Source organism: Mustela nigripes, chromosome X (assembly GCF_022355385.1).
Source record: "Mustela nigripes isolate SB6536 chromosome X, MUSNIG.SB6536, whole genome shotgun sequence".
Classification (NCBI taxonomy): domain Eukaryota; kingdom Metazoa; phylum Chordata; class Mammalia; order Carnivora; family Mustelidae; genus Mustela; species Mustela nigripes.
This window is the reverse complement of record NC_081575.1, coordinates 15158141-15178839: the sequence shown is the minus strand read 5'-3', so window position 1 is coordinate 15178839 and position 20699 is coordinate 15158141. Positions and strand designations below refer to the sequence as shown.

The 20699-nt window shown below is 43.4% G+C and overlaps 2 protein-coding genes across 4 annotated transcripts in view; both read left to right on the top strand.

Annotated features, from left to right (window-relative positions):
* Positions 1-5667: 5667 nt before the first annotated feature.
* BRS3 (bombesin receptor subtype 3) lies at positions 5668-9731 on the top strand. The gene is made up of 3 exons (XM_059385715.1): positions 5668-6101; positions 7702-8053; positions 9318-9731. Exons 1-3 carry the CDS (start codon positions 5668-5670, stop codon positions 9729-9731), a joined length of 1200 nt encoding a protein of 399 aa, XP_059241698.1.
* A 5371-nt stretch (positions 9732-15102) lies between these two features.
* Positions 15103-20699, top strand: part of HTATSF1 (HIV-1 Tat specific factor 1) — a 17670-nt gene continuing 12073 nt past the window's right edge. Inside the window, exons 1-5 of one of the 3 annotated variants that reach the window (XM_059384598.1) lie at positions 15103-15336; positions 15528-15785; positions 17510-17690; positions 18338-18385; positions 19170-19324. In XM_059384598.1, coding sequence (XP_059240581.1) covers positions 15600-15785; positions 17510-17690; positions 18338-18385; positions 19170-19324 — 570 coding nt within the window. In that variant the 5' untranslated portion in view covers positions 15103-15336; positions 15528-15599. Of the gene's footprint in view, positions 15337-15433; positions 15786-17509; positions 17691-18337; positions 18386-19169; positions 19325-20699 lie in introns of those variants that run through there. The other 2 variants (XM_059384596.1, XM_059384597.1) reach the window with 2 other exon arrangements.

Sequence of the window (20699 nt, the reverse complement as noted above, 5' to 3'; positions counted from 1 at the left end):
ACCTCACTTGTGACGTGGGTTCTAGTTTGAGCCAAAGTTGTGACTCCTGCTGGGTTTCAGACATACTCAGCAGCCTGGTAACTTGGGGGAACAGTGGGGAGGGGGCGTGGGGGCGCACCTAGGTGACTCGGTCTTCGGTGAAGCGTCTGATTCTTGATTTCAGTTAAGGTCATGATCTCAGGGTCATGAGCACGAGGTCCGGGTCTGGCTCTGTGCTCAATGAGGAGTCTGCTTAAGAGTCCCTCTCTCTCTCTCCCTCTGTCCCCCAAACTCATGCTCATTCTCTCTCTCTCTCTCTCTCTCTCTGGGTGTCAAATAAATAAACAAAATCTTTAAAAAAAAAAAGATTTTACTTATTTATTTGACAGAGATCACAAGTAGGCAGAGAGGCAGGCAGAGAGAGAGGAGGAAGCAGGCTCCCCGCCAAGCGGAGAGCCCGATGTGGGGCTCAATCCCAGGACCCTGCGTTCATGACCTGGGTCGAAGGCAGAGGCTTTAACCCACTGAGCCACCCAGGTGCCCCAATAAATAAAATCTTAAAAACATAAAAATAAAAATAAAAAAGCAAAAAAAAAAAAAGCCTAATTAACATTTGCCACCACATGCATTTCGTTGTTCCCCCCTCGGCTTCACTGTACGACTGGAGTAAACGCCATCCATTTTAAGTGTACAGTTGGAGTTTACTAGATTTAAACAACCATGTGACTATGCTCACCATGTCATTTTAGAACACTTCCATTACGCCCCAATTTTCCCTTGTGCTCTTTAGCAGTCGCCATTACTCCGACCTCCAAACCCAGCAATCACGGACGTGCCTTCCATGACTAGTGTTTGGCCTTTTCTAGAAATTTCGTATGAAGGAATCAAAGGGAGGATGTGGTGTCTTGCATTGTGTACATTGGAGGCTCATTCATGCTGTGACCTGTATGGATAGCTTGTTCTCACTTGGGATTAGTGAGCAGTCTGAACTCAGAAAAGTTCAGTGTTAATATGCAGGAAAACCAGCTTCCTCAAGCTACTCCAATCGTACAGTGAAGTTGAGAGGGGAACAACAAAAATGCATTTAATCCTTTGTGTTTCTGGTAATCTCCAATTTCTAATTTTGCAAGTCATCATTCTTCTTTAGAACAATTCCCACTACAAATTACAGATCGTGAAAGGGATTCCCATTGCTAACTAAATAGACACAAAATGCTAATATTTATGTCTCAGAAAAAAATAAACTTGATAACCAATGAACTGGATTAAAAAAATAGTTTGTTCTTTTTTTTTTTTTGCTGAGTAGTATTCCACTGTGGGGAGAAGCCCCATTTTGTTTATTCTTTGCTAAGTGATGGACATTTAGGTTGTTCCCGGTTGATTTTTCTGAACAATGCTTCCATGCGCGTTTGCATACAAGTCTTTTGGTGGACACAGCTATTAATTTATCTTGGGTAGACACATAGGAATGGAACTGTGGGGCCAAAGGGTAAATGTATGGTCTCCATTGATCTGAAGCATCATGGCAGGGATTAATCTGTAGGAGGCTGAAACTAAGCCCTGTGGGGACAGGACACATGGTTAGGGTGATGCAAGAGAATTTTCAGAAAAGGGGAATTACTGACAAGGGACGTAGAAATGCACTAAGAGATAATGTTGTTTACTTCATAATTGATACCTCAATATTTAGGAAATCCAAACATTTTATCTGATGCAAAACCACCTCGATCTCGTGTAATTGTGGAACTCCACACAGACCATAGCACACACTATCGGGCACGCATGCGTGGACAAGTACGGTGACTGGGACGCGCACTTTTAGGGAGCTATTAAGTTTAATCGTAACAAAAATTGGCTTTAAACAAAAAATTCCACTTAAAAGAGTCGATTGGCATTTCTACTCTTTGCATAGTTGTTTTTTTATTCTCCCTGGTCTCTGCAGAGGTCATTCTGAATAGCAGTCTCCCCTGGAAATAGTGAAACTCTACTGGTATAAAGTTTTGAAGCAAGAAATTATGAGGGAGAACAGAGAACAGTGACAACAACAGGATCTATTATATAGATCCCAATACGCCCACAAGTTAAATTGTGTCGTCTCACAATTGATCTAGCCTAGTTAGTTAATAACAAAGAAATTCATCCTGTTTTCTGGCATAAGACTTTTTTTTTTTTTTTTAAAGGAACCTCTGTAACTAGAGACTTGAGAGTTTGAGAGTTCTGGTTTTTTATTCATTCGTCAGTTCTCAAATATACAAACTGTCTTTGAGTTGCAGGCAAAAAGCTTAATCACTTCATCTTTCTCCCGTTGGAAAGATCACCCCAAGCCCCTTGGGTGACTTGGAAATAAGGCTCACCAGGGACTGAGAGATATACGCACCATGTTTGAAGTATTCATCACCTCACAGAATTTCCTTGCCTCTAATGAAGAACTACAGAAATATCTTTTTGATCTTAATATCAGGAAAAGCCAGGCTTCTCTTCAACAGCTGGATTACTCTCATCCTGAATCAGTGGTTCTCAGAGTGTAGTCCCTGACCAACAGCATCAGTATTGCCTGGGAACTTGCTAGAAACGCGAATGTTTGGGACACCTGTCTGGCTCAGTCAGTCCGGCATGCAGCTCTTGATCTTGGGGTTGTGAGTTCGAACCCCTAATTGGGGGTAGAGCTTACTTTAAAAAAAAAAAGATTTGGGGGCACCTGGCTGGCTCAGTGGTAGAGTGTGTGACTCTCGATCATGGGGTTAGGAGTTCAAGCCCCATGCTGGGTGTAGATAGAGATGACTTTAAAATAAAATCTTTTAAAAAATCAAAATAAAATCTGAAAAAAAAAACACAATACAAATGTTGGGGCCCCATCGCAGACCTATCCAAGTCAGAACCTCTGGAGGTGAGATTCAGCGATCTGCTCTGATAAGCTTTCCTGGTAATTCGTGCACAAGGCTTTGTGAACGACTTTGGGAACCACTGCTCTGCTTCACTGATGGCTGAGAAGGTTGGCACCAAATCTGCAGCTTCTCTCCAGCAACTGCTTTCTAATCCCTCTCCACCATCCCCAACTCAGAAGCAGAGAGGGGCTTTGTAGCCCCCTTAGAGCCCCAGCTCTTTAAAATCTTAAAAAAAAGATTTTAGCAACGCTAACTGAATGGGACCCAACCAGGAAACCCAACCTCAGAGAACTGGTAGTTTATTTGCTCAATATCAAACACTTAACTTGGAGTTAAAAGGCTACATTAAGATCATATTACGATTGCTTAATCTCTAAGGAGCAGTTGGTTTTGAAAAACTGGCGTAATAATACTGACCGATCTTGTGTTAAACATGAGCAACAAAGGATTTCATCCTTCTGCCTAGACTAAGTGACCTGCAACTTGAACTAGGAACAATTAACTAGACTTTATGTTTCATGGGTGAGTTATAAGGTAAAATAAGTAGAGAGAGAGGCAAATGCATTGAAATTATCTATACCTATCATCGTTTGCTTGTTAGCCTGGAAACCCCTTGTCCCTTGGTTAACAGAACACACAGAAAACCCAAGCCCCTGATGCCAAATGAGCAAATATGGGTAACTGTCAGGAACTGAGTGTTGTCTGCTCTCGTAGCTGATTTTTAACCTCTCAGAATTCAAAGAGAACCTGTTTCATCTCAGCTCTGCTACTGAGTAACTTATGTGACCTTGCCTGAAATTCTTCCCCGCCCCTCTAGAACCTCATTTCTGCCCCTGAGAAAGTTCACTTCCATCTCTGATATTCTGCAATTTTGGAATTCCAGAGATCCAAGAACACCCATGTTCCAGCAGCAGCCCCACAGCCCTGCTGTCCCCTGCCCAGGAGGAACGGGGAGGAAGAAAGGCACGCTGGGGGGCCGCAGCCTCATGAAAGCATGCCCGAGATCTCTGGAATTCAGATAATTTTGGAACTCATGCGCAAGAGTTTGTTTCTTACGAAACAGTGCTGTGTGGCCATGCGCCGAGGTGTGAATTGGAAGATACTGTTTGCTCTTTGCTACATGACACACAGGAATCCCAGAGAGATTTTATCATTGGCTTGTGAGAACAGGATAGGAGCTGAATAGACAGTCGTTTTCTGGAGAGATGATTTTAAAGAGCCAGCCCAGTGCATGGAATTATTTGTGTGGATACTTAAAAGCTAAAGGAGTTGGGTTGATTCAAACACTTCCCCTCCCCATTTCCATCAAGAACAGTTAGTTATTTGGCTGAGGAGTAATTCAGGCGGGGTGGAGGAGGGTGTCGGTTCACAAAGGGTGGGGGATGGGCGTGGCTTTGGGGGGAGAGGTCGAATGAACCAAAATAACTGATGCATTTCATCCCATTTCCTTTCCCGTAGCATTGACCGCACGTGCTCTGTCAGGTAGAAAGAGTAAACCTTCCTTGCTCCTCCAAATACTTGGCTGTTTTTCATTTCACTTCCCAGACTAACTCTGATATGGACGTGTTTATGAAAAACCTCACTACACAGAGTTTCTCCTAGCTGGGAGATCATCCTTTAAATTTGATCACTTCAGGGATTATCTCAAAGCAGGCTATATTATTAAATGCCTTCAGACTGCTGGCTTCTCTCTCCCCCAAGTGACCCCCCACCCCCACAGACAGGCACAGAAATCACATACTTACATTCTCTACAACAAGGGACTTTTCTTGCTGCTGCTAAAGGGATTTCCTTACTTTTCTCCTTCCTCCACTTGCTGCAAACATCATCTACTTCACGTCACCTCTGGAGTAACCTACAGCATTCCTTCATTTGAAAAGCATGACTTTCATTCTTAGAAGCCCTTTTGTGTGGGGACCTCCAGGCAGGGTCCTGTCTTACTTTGTTTTGGAACAAAGCAGGTTCATTTCAGCCACTGCTGAGGAGAGAACCCTGAAACAGCATTTCAAAATGTATATGGCGTTCAGACAGACAGCCAAACAGTAAAAACTGCTTGACTGGGACATTTAGAGGCAAAGCAACTGGTGGTTTGCCTGGATTTTTTGTCTCTTAAGGGTTGCTTCGCTAATTCTGCAGTGCGGCCTGGGTAACGGGCACAGAGTGGGGAATTACCGTGTCAGAGCAAGGTGATAAGCCTAGGGTCACCTGAATTATTCCTCCTCGGGAGTGACATCAGCCCTGTCAAAGTGTGAATGATTTGTTGCTTCAGCGCCTCTCTGATATTAAATCTAGAGGAGTGGATTCAAGTTTGCGCTTCAGGAGACACACATACTTATTCACCAGGTAAAGGAAAATGCATTAGACCATCTTCTGATGGCAGAGACTTGAATGAGTTCGGGGAAAAAACGGACAAGACCTGTATAGATTTTCATGGGCAGACAAGGAGACAGGGTGATTCTAATAAACAATAGGGAGTATTTGATGATGACTAGTTACTCATAGGATTCCCCAACAGGGAAGAACAAGCAACTGCAGAGCATTTCCCAAACCCCCCTCCCTCTGTCACGGAAACGCCAATAAAACTCCTCCACCTCCCACCCTTCAATGCCAGATCGGCAAGCATTTAGCCAAGCATGCTGGGAGACACAGAACAACTGAAGGAAAGGCGTATCCGGGTGTCTTGAATTTGCTTGCCATTCTGCTCTGTTCTACCATCTCGTTACTAGACGTAGGCATTAGACGTGACAATCAACTACATTTAAACTGAGCAGAAGAAATATTAAAGGCAGAGTCTTCAGAAGAAATGTCTCAAAGACAGCCTCAGTCACCTAATGAGACTTTAATTCCAATCACAAATGACACAGAATCATCAAGCTCTCTCGTTCCCAATGATACCACAAATAAAGGACGGACCGGAGACAACTCTCCAGGAATAGAAGCTTTGTGTGCCATCTACATCACTTATGCTGTGATCATTTCAGTGGGCATCCTTGGAAATGCTATTCTCATCAAAGTGTTTTTCAAGACCAAATCCATGCAAACCGTTCCAAATATTTTCATCACCAGCCTGGCTTTCGGAGATCTGCTACTTCTGCTAACTTGTGTGCCTGTGGATGCAACCCACTACCTTGCAGAAGGATGGCTGTTCGGGAGAATTGGCTGTAAGGTGCTTTCTTTTATCCGGCTCACTTCTGTTGGTGTATCAGTGTTCACGTTAACAATTCTCAGCGCTGACAGGTGGGTTTCTTTTCTCAGTTTTATTTGCCAGGATGTGAAATTAGGCAAAAAAAGAAGAAGAAAGAAAGAAAGAAAAGAAAAGAAAAAAGAAAAAAAGAAAGGAAAGCTTCTACTTAGCATTCACGAGCTACTATTCTGCTTTCTTACAGTCTATAAGCTGGATGTAATATTAGAAAATCGGAGGGGGGGTAATTGAAAATAAAAGTTGTTGTAAGAATGTTAAGATTCCTGTGTTAGCATCGGAGGAAAGGCAGAAATTGTATGCTTTAGGAATAATGTATTCTCTTTGAAGTGTAATTGTTTGCTTGAAAGAATTCTAAATGATGTTCTCCCCCCTCCCCGTTTATTTATTAAGTAAGTAAGGCAAATCGTTCCAGGTGTAAAAGAAAAACAATTCATGCTTTATACATTAGTGCAGCCTAGTGGTACAATACTGTTAGCATTAGAACATCAGCATAGGTGTGAAATTGACCATATATACATTACTGTCTACCGGAAGAATGGTAAAAAGATGCATGCATTTAATTTATTTGAAATTCATTAAATTAATCAATGGCAGAAAAACGGTGAGGTTTTTGGCTGCCTGGTAACTCAGTATAATGTCATCACTTAATTGTATTTGTTGTCTCTATAGGCATTCAATGACAGTCTTGAACTCGGAGAAATAAATTAATCTGGTTGACTTTTAGAGCTCTGTTGATAGAGCGTGTGAGAACCTCGGGCAGTCCGTGTATTCAGGCTCCGTTAGGATATTTTCAGTCTATAAGTACTATATTTTTCTGTCTTCCTATTGTTGAATAACTGTGAAAGCCGAGTGTGGGGGGGTGCAGTTTGAGGCTCCAAATGTTAAAAGTGATGCTTTAAAAAGCCTATGAGAAGCCTGTAAGTAATCAATAGCTTCTTCAAATTCTGGAATCAGAGAAAAGGAAAATCTTCCCTGGGGTCTTTTATGGATTTTCGCTTTGGCTGGTTTTATATTCTATTTGAGGGCCGATTTACTTAAAGGCTATAGATTTAAAGGTGAATTTGTCGGAATAAGGAGGCACCTTTGCATGGGCATAGGGTGTACGGTTTCACCTTTGCCTTGCTCTAAATCTACCTATAGAGCAGCTTGGGTAACAAAGTAGCACTTATGAACAGGGAAGAAATTAACCCTCTTCTCTTCACTGCACAAACTCGGGGAAATCTTTTCTAGGAAGGCTGATGACTGCTCACTTGCAAAGGAAGGAGAATTGGGTTTAAAATCAGTCACTTACACCAAAACGAAGTTTTTTAGAACAAGTAAGGTAATACACAGGTAATGAATTCCCCCTAACCACACACAAAAATCATGCCGAAAACAATTTATTCATCCTAAATAGAGGATCTACACATAAAATTCTAAAACTGCAACCCTGAGCTATTTCCTATCAGTGAATCAGAGAAAAGGATGATTAGTATAAATATCAAATATTGGGACATACTGTGTATTTGAAATCATGACTGATTCCAGTCGGTGGATCGGAGGCAGAACTGGAGGACCCCTAAGGTCACTTCTAACCTTGAGATTCTACAGTTCTGATATTTATTTTGACTTTTGCCTATGGTTATATGTTTCTAGGTACAAGGCAGTTGTGAAGCCACTGGAGCGGCAGCCCTCCAATGCCATCCTGAAGACCTGTGTTAAAGCTGGCTGCGTCTGGATTGTGTCTATGATCATTGCTCTGCCCGAGGCTATATTTTCCAATGTATATACTCTTGAAGATCCCAACAAAAATATGACCCTTGAAGCGTGTACCTCATATCCCGTTTCTGAGAAGCTCATGCAAGAGATACATTCTCTGCTGTGTTTCTTGGTGTTCTATATTATCCCACTCTCGATTATCTCTGTCTATTATTCTCTGATTGCTAGGACTCTTTACAAAAGCACCTTGAACATCCCTACTGAGGAACAAACCCATGCCCGCAAGCAGGTATGTATTAATCAGGACTCTCGCATGAATTGAGGAATGAAATTCCTACTTGTGCCCCTGTGAGGAATAGCAGTACAGTACTGTGGTTCGGGTCATAGGCTCTGGAGTGTGTCAGACCCACGATTTCACTCTGGTTCTACCACATACTAGCTGAGCAATCTCGGGCAAGTTACTTAACCTCTCTGAGCCTATTTCCTTATCTGTAATAATGCAGCTGGGGACTGGGTGACAGTCTGGTTTGAGCAACCAAAATTGGGTACCCCGTGGAGCAGCGAGGAACAACACTCAAGGTGAGACTATGAAGGCAAGCATCTTTTGTTTTAGAAAGTGTAACAGAATGATAGACACAGGATGCTAGAACTGGTGAGCAGCCCTCACATTATTCAAAGCAAACCACTTACACACAGAGGAGCAAACGGAGGGCTCAAGGGATAAGGTAAGTGCCAGTGGCCGGAGAACACGGTGACTCACCATTGCAAGAGCCAGGTGTGCTCTCCTTGCATAAATATGAACAGAAGAAAAGAATGTTGCCAAAACATTGTTCCATTCCGTTTAAAAAAAAAAAAAAAACCACCAGGAGTTCTATCTTTCACGGGTGGGGGTTGGAGGGGGGAGAGGCTCCCATTGACCTCTTGACCAGTCCCTTTAGTTAGTTCAGCAGGGCTGCTTGTGAGGCTAACATGGCCTATTTCATGCCCGTGTGAACAGTTCTCTTTGCTCTGTGACAGTAGGCAATGTCTTCACTTAGCCTCGTTCGTTTCTTGCGCGAAGGGATACAGGCAGGAATGTTTTCACAGGTGTAGATAGGATGACACATTGGTTTTCATTCCTCTGACTGTATGGTCCGAATTCCTACAGATTATAAACCATTTGGGGTCCCGACTTGGCAACTTCCATACCGGGAAGAATATTCTAACCGCATAGAGAGATCTCTATTTCTAATTAAATTAAAATCTCAAGAATTCCACAACACTCCTTGAGCTAATTGGAGGCATCCTAGAGTCTCTCAAAACCACGGCTGGGAGTCTCTGCATTAGAGCTAATGAGACCAGGGTTACCATGCCAATTAACTAGCTGTATTCTATAGGAACCGGCTGACTTCCCCCAGCTCCCAAGCAGTGCTTTCAGACGCATGCTCAAAGGGACTCCAGCCTGTTAGCAGTAAATTTCTATGTAAATCTAGAGAACAGCTTTTAAAAAATCTCTGCCAGCTAAATGATTGTTTTTGTGGTCATTTTTCTCATCTCCGCCCCCGCCCCTGCAGATCGAATCCCGGAAGAGAATTGCCAAAACCGTCTTGGTGCTTGTGGCTCTGTTTGCTCTCTGCTGGTTGCCGAATCACCTCTTGTATCTCTACCACTCCTTCACCTATCAGACCTACGTGGACCCCTCCGCCATTCATTTTATTGTCACCATTTTCTCCCGGGTTCTGGCTTTCAGCAATTCTTGCGTAAACCCCTTTGCTCTGTACTGGCTGAGCAAAACCTTCCAGCAGCATTTTAAAGCTCAATTACTCTGCTGCAAGGCAGAGCTGCCCGACTCTCCTCCCGTGGATACCCCCCTTAACAACCTGGCTGTGATGGGAAGGGTCCCAGGCGCTGGAAGCTCGCAGGTGTCTGAAATTAGTGTGACCTTGTTCACTGGGTGCAGTGCAAAGAGGGAAGATGACAGAGTCTAGCTTTTCAATTAAAAACGGTATTTTTCCTCCCAGCATGTGTATCTGACTCTGAGCTGTGTGTAGGTGTATGGTGTCAGGATTTTTGTTGTCTGTGAATTGTGCTGAAATCTGAGTGAGAGATCTTGTAAAGTAAAAGACAGACCGTGATTTTTTGTCAACATACAAACGTTAACATTATCGGGCTTTCTACATAAAACGAAGCCCCACTAGGTGTAGAAAGACAAGTCCATTTGTCAGTGGGTCCTACAGGAGGTTGTATGGGAGAGAAGGTGAAATAAACAAGATGACACTGTAAAATTGAATCTGTTCCCATCACATCTATGCTTCTAATTTCTCCTATACTCCTGTGATTTGCGTAAAACTGTGTTCGTGTTTATTATGTGGTGTAATTCTAGAGATTATACTTTGCATATGAAAAGGGGATTGAGAAGAGATACAACATAACTTTCTGCAGTTTTCTTAAAAAACTAAGTCCTAAAAAAAATAAACCTTTGCCGGAGTTTTGGACTGCTCTTTCCCATTCATCTCTATTCCATGGCAAAGCTCTGCGATTACAATGAAAATGTTTCGGAGTCAGCGAGCATGAAGTACTGAGTAAGAATCTGGGGCAGGGTGTTTGCCTTACCGGGTCAACACTTAGTGACTTAATGTAGTTCTACTTTTGACTACCATTGATAATCAAGCAAAGCTATCTTTCACAAACATTGTGAAGAACTCGCCTTATCCACAGGCAGACGAAGCGGCCACGTTTATTGTCATTTTGAAGGCCCCAGAGAAGGACCCCTGTTGAAAAACCTGCGAACCTGCCAGTGTCTGCAATTTTTCCTTTAAGGAAATCCATTTCTTTCTGGTAAGCAGTGCCCTCTTTCTAAAAAATGGAGAAATACCACATGAGATCCCTAACATGTGGGCGTGTAGTTGGTACCAGATCATCTTTCTGCTTAGCTTCTTTAAACCCAATGGGTGCCTAAGTCCTGTAAGAGTGTGACCTAATTAATCTCTGCCCTTGGAAATCAGACGGAAGGTTCTGATTTTCTATCCTCTACTCCTACTTGCTAAATGCTGTGAGCTTAATAATTGTGATTTCAAACAACCTGTTGTCAAGAGATGTGTCAAATTTAGATTTGTGGTTTTAGAAAATGTTTTCTCGGGGAAAATTAAAGTATATGTTTTGCTTGTGTCATTGTGAACTTTTGCTAATGATGTGGCCAGAAAAGGAATACGTATTAACACTAAACTTCACATTTCTGTAAAATTGTTTTACCAAAAGTCGGGGTGCCAATATTGTATTAGCGTTAGGCTGGACATTGTAATAAGTGATGGGAAACAAATAAATATTAAATAAATCTTTAAAAATGAGTTTGTGTAACTTTATATTCTAAAAACAATAGTACTGACAGAATATAAATGAGAACCCAATTTAATAATAAAATTTAAGGTCTTTTCTTTTAAAAAAAATTATTTTAGAGAGAGAGCATGTGTGTGCATGCTAGCAGGAGGAGGGGGAGGGCTCGAGGCAGGGGAGGGGGAAGAGAGAGAGAGAGAATCTCAAGCAGACTCCCTGCTGAGCTTGGAGCCTGACTCAGAACACGATCCCAGGACCCCAAGATCATGACCTGAGCGCAAATCAAGGGCCAGCCAACGTAGATGCCCCTAAATTATTTTCAAGTCACGAATCTCCCAGAGATTTTACTATTTCCTCACTCCAAATAAAAACTACGTCTTAACGCACAGCATTTTAGAAATAACTTGTAGAAGTAGCAGATAACAAAAGCCAAGAAAGCTGTTTAGCAATTGATAAAACTAGAACTCAAAGAGCTTTCATTTTGCTCACTCTTAGTAATTTCTGACTTAGGGGATCTGACATAAAATAATCCCCTAAATGGTTTTATAGGGCATCAGCCCCCCTCCTAGAGTTGGGGAATTTGGGATTAAAATCCATGGTTTCATTTTGTTTTGTTTTTTGGAGGGGGGTGGTCTCTCTCTCTTTTTTTTTTTTTTCTCAAAAGATGATCCTAATTGGAGCCAACCTTATAACTAGGCCCCAATATCCACAATCTCTTTCACACTACCTATTGTGGTGTGACTATTATTCCAGAAATGTGACTATGGAAGACTGCATTTCTTTGGAGAGTGTCCTAAATGGAGAAAAGGTAGGTACCTGAAAAACAAATTCTGTATACTTCCTAATCTTGCTCAGGGTCTGCCCTGACCCCAGACTTCGAATAAAGGACCATAATAATATGCTACAAAGCAGGAAAACAAAAATCACATATTTAGATATAGCCAAACTGGGCAATGGGTAAGTCTCCGTCATTGAAGTTGAAAGTGCCAGGAAACATTTTAACACTAGCATAGCCACTGAAAGTAGCAAGTTTTGGTTCAAAGAATTTCTGTGGTTTCAACCATTTTAGGTCAGGGATCCATCAATCTTTTTGTCAAAAGTAGTTTCTTTTGTTTCCACTAAGTGTTGAGATTACAGGAAATGGGCACAGGAAAATTCCTGAACAGGGGACAAAAAAATCTAGTTTGGTATAGTTCAGTAATCTTCCATAGTTCCTAAGCCAGATAGGAGACTTCTTTGCTCAAGGAGTATCTGCTTTTACAAGTTAATGTATATTTATTTTTTTAAAAGATTTTATTTATTTGACAGAGACAGACACAGCGAGAAAGGGAACACAAGCAGGGGAAGTGGGAGAGGGAGAAGCAGGCTTCCAGCTGAGCAGGAAGCCAGATGCAGGACTCGATCCCAGGACCCAGGGATCATGACCTGAGCCAAAGACAGACACCCAATGACTGAACCACCCAGGCGCCACAAGATGATGTATTTTTATCCACCATGAAGGCCATGGCCTATTAGCCAGGAGTATAGCACTTATTGCCCTTAACAGAGGTTGAAGAGAGAAAGATGAAGATATTCAGAGAGAAGCTGGCTGTCTAGGTCCTGAGAACTGGTTGGGCTTCCTGGGTCCCGCAGCGCCTCATGAGACCCATGTACATTCCCATCCGGGCATTTCAGGCGCCATCCTGGGAGACCATTAGAATAATAAATATATAATTTTTTGCTTGTTGCCTTGAGTGTTTCCGTGACTTGCAAAAACTCTTGAAAAAGACAGGTGACAAAGACAGAGATGCTTACAGATTACCTGTTACCAGGGAGTTCATTCTATGAGTTAGAAATGTTAGGGAAATAAGAACATACAGGAACCAGGCCTCACAGAGACAATAGCACTGATAAAACAACTGTCAGGTCTCATGGCCAAACAGAGTGCCACTGTAGGTATAAGTGTGCTTAGCTCCCAACTTTACTGCTCCACTATTATGGTGACTCAATGACCCCTGTCACTGCCTCAGCTTCTCCTCTCACCCCTGGGGAACTTCCCCACAGCAGGGACCTGCTCTGCTTATTACCTTCTCTACGTGGGCCTTCCTGCCTCTGTGGCACTCTGACCAGGTCCCCGCCCACTCCATACTCATTCCTGTCCCTGGGGAAAGGTGGTTTATTGGCCCATATAGGCCAATTCGGTCTAGAATGCAGAGCTACCCTATCAGGTCACCTCACGGGCCTCTGGGCAGCCTGTGGGCCACGGTGGCTAGGTCACATGGGACCCAGGCATAAGGAACCTTTTTGGTGACGTGTTCAGAGGGGACTGTGGATACAGCAGGCACTCGACGGGTCACGTGCAGTAGTAGGGCTGTGTAGCATATTATCACCTATGCTGTGAACTCACCCAGGAATGAAATGGGAGCCCAGGAACACATTGCAGAAAACAGCTGTACACTATTTTGGGACCCAGGAAGAAATACTTAGCAATGCTTAAATAAGCGAGCCTAATAAAACTCATGTTATCTATATTATAAAAATGCATGCAAGTTCAGTTCTCTGAAAGCCTGCAACAGAACAAAAACTTCACGAAAAGGAAATGGAATTTAAAAAAGAAACCCAAACCCAAGATACTATTTAAAAACCACTGTTAGGGTTGAAACCATATTCTTACAGCTGGTATTTGGGGAGTTAAGATTTTCTAGAGCCCATACGCAACTGCTATATTTAGAAGCAAAGGTCACTGGAATTGCAGAACTTTCTTCTGGTAAGGTTTCCCCCACCCTCAAATCTGGTTTAAATTTAAAATTTTACCTTTATACATAATGGGTTTACTATCGTTAATTTTAAAGGAATTAACAAAAACTTTAAAACGTTGTTTTTTGTGCAACAAGTATGGAGAAGAATCATGTACATAGGGATGCCTGGGTTGCTCAGTTGGTGAAGCGGCTGCCTTCGGCTCAGGTCATGATCCCAGCGTCCGGGGATCGAGTCCCACATCGGGCTCCTTGCACGGCAGGGAACCTGCTTCTCCCTCTGCCTGCCTCTCTGTCTGCCTGTGCTCACTCGCTCTCTCTCCCTCTCTCCCTGACAAATAAATAAATAAAATCTTTTTTAAAAAAAATCATGGACGTAAACAAGTGTGTCTCCCTTAAGCGGTGCCCGTTTTCTTGATGGCTGGCTCTCCAGAGCCTAGCACAGACCCTGGCACTTGGTTGCTCAATAAATTATCTGCCCGATAAAAAAGAAAATTACAAAACTCTTTATTTTCTACGATAAATATGTAATTTGGGAAAAAGCTGCACAGAGGAAAAATATTCTGGGCTTTTCTAAAAGAAATAAAAAACCCGAAGTTACTGGGCCAGTAAAAGTGGTGCTTAGATACTTGGAGGTTTTACGTTTCAGGTTTGGAGCCTGAGCACCTCTGAATCATGGTGTTCAAGAGGAAGGCAGCTGCTGCCCCCCCCATTCCCTGTCTTTCCAGATTTGATCTCCAGCCTGAGAAGGTACCAGAGAGATAAAGGAGGGGCCTGAGGCTGGGAAAAGGTTGGTTCCCACCCATCGTTCGTTCATTCATTCATTCATTCACTCACTCACTCACCCAATACGCACTAGACACCACACCCTGTGCTAGGAGCTTAGGCCAAGAACGTGACCAAGAGCCAGCGTCGATCCTAGGGAAATCATAAAGAATAAGCGGTTCCCATGCGGAACGGGGAAAGGAGGCCCAGCTTTTTCTCAGGAACACAAACCCATCCCGCCCGCCCCATCCACTCCCCCAAGATGGCGCCCGCCGAAAGGGAACATTCCCACGCCCCCGGCTGCCACCCGCCGCAGCCCCCGCGGAACCCAAGGTCCCCAGGCACCGCCGGCCCCCGCGCCGCCCCCGCCCCGCCCCGCCCCGGAGTCCGGGTGGGCTACGGCGCGTGACACGGGCGCGCGACACGGGCGCGCGACCGCCGCGCACCGCCCCCCGACGCCCCGCCCATAGGACCCAGCACCGCCCGCCCGCCTGCCAGCGTCGGCGCTTGTTGACGCCACTGGAGGCGTGTCGGCGCGACCCGCGACGTCGCGACGTGCCGACAATGGCGACTGCGTCAGCCTGAGCGGGCCTCAGTTTTCCAGCAATCTCCTGACGTTGGCGCGAGGGCCGTGGGGACCGCGGGAGCCGCGGGGGCCGCAGGCGTCTCAAACCCGGTCGGCGGCGGCGGCGGCGCGCGTGCGCGCTCCCGCCACGCCTTGGGTCGAGCCGCTGCGCCGAGGCCCGGTGGAGCGAGCCAGGTGGGCGGCGGCGCGGCGGGGCTGCAAGCTGCGGCGCGCGCGCGCTCGCGGTGGGAGGGCGGGCGGAGCGGGGGGCGGCGCGGGCGCCGGGCGGCCCCGACCTCCCGGGGGCTGCTGGGGCGCCGCTGGGAGGCGTGCCGGGGGGCGGCGGGACGCGGGCCGAGTGCGGCTAACCTCCCTTTCTCTGTTAGCCTCCGGCTGCATCTCGGCCTCAGTGCTCCTCTTTGCTCGCGCAAAGCCTGTCCCTTGCCTAAGTCGGCAACATGAGCGGCAACAACTTGGATGGGAACGACGAGTTTGATGAGCAGTTGCGAATGCAAGAATTGTACGGCGACGCCAAGGACGGCGACACCCAGAAGGATCCCACTGGAGAACCCGATTCTTTCGGGCAGCAGCCGGCTGACACCCCCTATGAGTGGGACCTGGACAAGAAGGCTTGGTTCCCCAAGGTAGGAGAGGGGCACGGGCGCCACTGCAGCGCGGGCCCGCCTGGCCAGCCTCGCGAGGCGCCCCTTTTCCGTTTTCTTTGCTGAGGTCCTGAGTTAGAGCCCCATGGATAGTGACGTTTCTTTTTATTGTTTCTGTTGCAGAACCGATGTATAGAGAAACGTAAATCTTTACAGAGATGTCTTAAATGCGATTTAATTCTTAAGTCTTTTCTATGCCTTGTTAATTTTGTCTGTGAAGGTCACAGTTGGTTATTGCACCGGTGACTGCTTTTTATTGCAAAGAGGAAAAACACCAGGAGCAAATTTAGTAGCTGTTGATCTCAGATAGCCAACCTCACTTACCCTAGGAATTCTGCTATTTGTTTAGCTTACGTACCTTGTGCAAAAGGCAGCTTCTCGGTTTGAAAGAAAGTAGCGGTGTATATCTCTTTAGGGACTGAACTTTGTCTTGCACCTCTCTTTCCTATCAAATTTTGTCCCTAGGCATGTGTGTTTTAACCATGTAACCACAGGCGCAGAATAGGGGTGGAAAAGATCCATGTATATTTGTTTAGAGCGCTTGGAAATTGTTAAGTATTTTATTTCAGCTTCAAAGTAAAGTAACTGGTGTTAACTTGGTTCTGTAAACTTTGGGGTAAAAGTACCCTGTTAATCAAAGTCTCATGTGGGTGGAAAAAGATACTAGGAGCACACTAACGGACTTGCAAGCTGGTAACATAAACCGTGTCTCCATTGTGTAATTCGTTGGCTACCCTTAAAATTATTTATTTCAAGTTTTTTATTTTCCATTGTGTTTCCATTTTTATTTTCCATTCCCTCCACGTTGTTAAATTTATGATTTTGCTTGTACTGGTCGTGCCAGCTTCAGAGCACATTTGGTTTCTGAGTACCTTTAACAGTAGTCTGATAATGGATTGATTTGTGACTGTTATCTTTTTATATTATAGAAGCCCATACCTCTTGGAACTGTGAGTTTAAAATTTTCCCCACTCCTGTGTGTGCGCGTAACATTGACCAGAATGAAGGAAGAACTCCTCTATTTCTTTCATTGTGCAACTGTGCTTTATTTTTTTCCCCCCTAAAAGCCAGGAATATAGATGTTGAGTTGAATTCGTTCTTAGTTTCTTCTGACACTAAATGATAGTGTGATTTTAATTAGTGATGGAGTTAAAATAAACATTAGTTTTACAGTTGTTAGCCCCCGTCTCTTTTTATCAGATCAGTTCCGTTCTGCGTGCTGTCTGCCTATAGATCATCAAATATTTAGTGTGTGTATACTTTTGTGTATCTCTATGCAAAAGAAAAATTGGTGCTGGTATTAGATTATTAGTTGAATGTTGGTTTTTGTTCTGTTTTATTGTTATCTGGTATTTCCTTTATTGTATGTACTTGTAGCCTTAGTCAGGTAGACTGTAGAGTGATTTATAAATGAAGCAACACGAAAACGTGCCAACATCACTTAAAATGCCAGTAGTATCTTAAAATTTTGTGCTGATAACCCAAATACCCATTTCTTATTTTTTTAAATCATTTTATGCACATTTTTCACCTAAGGTGACTACTCTGGCACTTACACCATTTACTACAACCGTTATCTGCAGAAGCACTTCTGTGTTCAGTTGTATAAACAAATATGCTGAAATTTAACACTGTGTAAACTTTTTATGGGAAGAAATCATTTTTGAATTTCTGTTATCTGTGTGTGTATTGAATTTTTTGTTTAGATCACTGAGGATTTCATTGCTACGTATCAGGCCAATTATGGCTTTTCTAACGATGGGGCATCTAGCTCTACTGCAGATGTACAAGAAGTCAGTGCTAGGACTGCAGAAGAACCTCCACAAAGAAAAACCCCTGAACCCAGTGATCCCAAAAAGAAGGGAGAAAAGAGAAAGGCCGAATCAGGCAAGTGGATTTAGCTTGAAAAACAGGAATGTGAAAATTTTAAATGTTAGTATGTGTATATTTGGTTACTGTTTGGAAAATTATAGTAGGTTGAAGGAACCATAAGATGAGGGGTTTTTAAAAATTATTTGGGTTCATATAGTGACTCTCACACTAACTTGTGGGCATTGGGTAGGCTGTTTCAGTTCTGTGCCTCCGTTTTTTCCTTTGCAAAATAGAGCTGTTATCAAAAGTTCTGTTTGTAAGATAATTTTCTTATATTTTTAAAGCTTAATTAAATTGAACTCAAGGCAGTTTTGCCTCAGCTTGGCCATGTCTAACACAGTAGATTGGAGTCAGAAGCAACTTACGCATGCAGGGCCTAAAGTCAGTGCAAAGATGAGGTTTTTTTTTCTTTTTAAGGTAGTACCAGAATCATAAAGAACCAGGATAACTAGCCATCCTTTTGTAGACAGGGCTTTTAAACTAATCTAATGTCCAAAGATCCAAATACTTTGAAAGCTGGACAGTGATTTGAGTTAGTCTCTCTTGTTCTAAGGGTAAGAAAAGTCCTGGAAGTTTCAAGAAACTACTGCATTGTCAAGATTTCATAATGTGACTCTTAACCTTTTCTTGCATGTGTTTTCTTTTTTAATTTTGATTTTTAGGATGGTTTCACGTTGAAGAAGACAGAAATACAAATGTATATGTATCTGGTATGTGCACTTTTAAGTTTTTATTTGTTTATTTTAAGTAGGCTCCACACCCACCATGGGGTGTGAACTCACCACCCTTAGACCAAGAGTTGTGCTCTACCAACTGAGCCAGCCAGGCGCCCCTCCCACCTCTTTTAAACAGATTTAGAGTAGAAAATACTTGATGGTTTGAGATTTTTCATGAAGTGGTTTATACTTTTCAACTTCTCTAAAATCTATTTTTTATCATTGTGCCCTTTTTTTTCATTTAGCAGTTGACATTTGCATTTTTATTACAAAACTAAGAAACATGACAAGCATACAATTTTGTATGCCATCCTTTCTGTCTGCTGTAGGTAACTTAGGGCAGTCTGCCCCTATAGTGGTAGAAGGCTTAAGCAGAACACGATATTTTTAAAAGATTTCATTTATTTATTTGAGAGAGAGACACACAGCGAGAGAGGGATCACAAGCAGGGGGAGTGGGAGAGAGAGAAGCCAGCTTCCTGCTAAGCAGAGAACCTGACACAGGACTCTATCCCAGGACCCCGGGATCGTGACCTGAGCCGAAGGCAGATGCTTAATGACTGAGCCACCCAGGCAGCCCGCAAAACATGATTTTAGTATATACTTGAAGACATTAAAACATGACATTTCTTCAATTCTCTAGGTGTGAGATTTTTTTATAGACATTTAGAAAATCAGATTTGAGCTCATCTAAATTGTAGATTTCTAATTGGTAGAATGCTTAAGTAACCTACACTGTTACTGTACATGCCTTTGTGATTTTCTCCATAATGTTACAGGTTTGCCTCCAGACATTACAGTGGATGAATTTATACAGCTCATGTCCAAGTTTGGCATTATTATGAGAGATCCTCAAACGGAAGAATTTAAGGTCAAACTGTACAAAGATAATCAAGGAAATCTTAAAGGAGATGGTCTTTGCTGTTATTTGAAGGTCAGTTATGTGGTCAGATACGTTTTTTGTATTTCCATTTATAACTCAGGAATCAGGGCTATAATTTTGTATAAATGATAACCAAGAAAGAACTACACAGAACGGGATGTGAAGAAAACTAAAATTTCAGATTGTGCCAGTGTGTATCGCATTTGTGAGGTTATTTATTCGTAGTAAGAAAATACGTTCTCAGGCCAAGGTATTATGTAAGTTATGTGCCTGAAGTGCTTCTTTTGTCTTGAAAGAATTCTCACCGCAGAGATCTCTTTAGGACTCTGTTGTATATAATTGACTCAGAACACATTTTAAAAATCCACAAAGAAAAGAAAGCCGGTAACATTTCATTTACCCACTGGAATGAATGAGACCGGGATTCGGCAAACTCTAGCCTGCTGCTTATTTTTGTAAATATGGTTTTATCAAACGCGGCAACATTCCTTCGTTCCTTGACTCGTTCGGCAGGGGCTGCTTTTGTGTTTCAGCGCATACCACATGGCCCGCAAAGCCTAAAATACTAACTGGCCCTTTACAAAAATGTTTTCTGAGCCTTGAATTCAGCTGTGAAGGAGAGGATAGCCGTGCCTGCTCTTTGAAATGTATTTGGAATGGGAGAGAAGAGAGATCGGTATTAATAGAAATTTGCAGAACTTGACGTGTTCGTGGCCCCATCAGTTAATTGCACGGGGAAAGCTCAGTCAAAGATAGGCACCGTTTCCAGAACCTCTCTCACCTTAGGGGTATGTTTTATGCATTATCGTAGAATGCAGGAGAAATGTGCACAATGATGATGTGTACCTATGTCATGGAAGGTGAAGATAATTACAAAGTAAAATCAAACTTACTAAACAACAGGACCAACACCACAGGTGTGTTGTTGAGGGTACAGCATTTCGGTGAAATCAGAAAGGGGTAGGGTGAAACCAACAGCTTTTGAATCTGGTTCTTGAATGTGAATGGGCTCATCCATGAGTATGGCCGAAGGAGAGTTGAGAGTTTTACATGTTCTTCAAGGGTTATTAAAAATCTGTGAACAGATGCTTAGGCAGTTTGATTGGATTTTCTACTTTTTTAAAGAGGAAAAAATGGGAGTTTTGAGTAAGTGGATAAAAAATACAAGATTGGCCAACCAGTGAGTTAAGTTCCCAAAAAATAGAACTAAGGGACACCTGGGTGGCTCAGTCGATTAAACATCTGACCCTTGGTTTCAGATCAGGTCATGATTTCAGGGTTGTGAGATGGAGCCCCGCGTTGGGCTCTGTGCTCGCTGTGGAGTCTTCCCTCTCTCTCCCCTCTGCTCTTCCCCCCCTCCCCCCCCTCCTTCCTTCCCCCCCCTCCTTCCCTCCCCCCCTCCTTCCCTCCCCCCCACCCACTCACT

Bases quoted from the DNA above. Each gene is read 5' to 3' on its own strand.
- BRS3 (XM_059385715.1), top strand. From the start codon at position 5,668: ATGTCTCAAAGACAGCCTCAGTCACCTAATGAGACTTTAATTCCAATC. The intron at 6,102-7,701 runs GTGGGTTTCTTT...ATATGTTTCTAG, and splicing joins ACAATTCTCAGCGCTGACAG to GTACAAGGCAGTTGTGAAGC. The intron at 8,054-9,317 runs GTATGTATTAAT...CCGCCCCTGCAG, and splicing joins AAACCCATGCCCGCAAGCAG to ATCGAATCCCGGAAGAGAAT.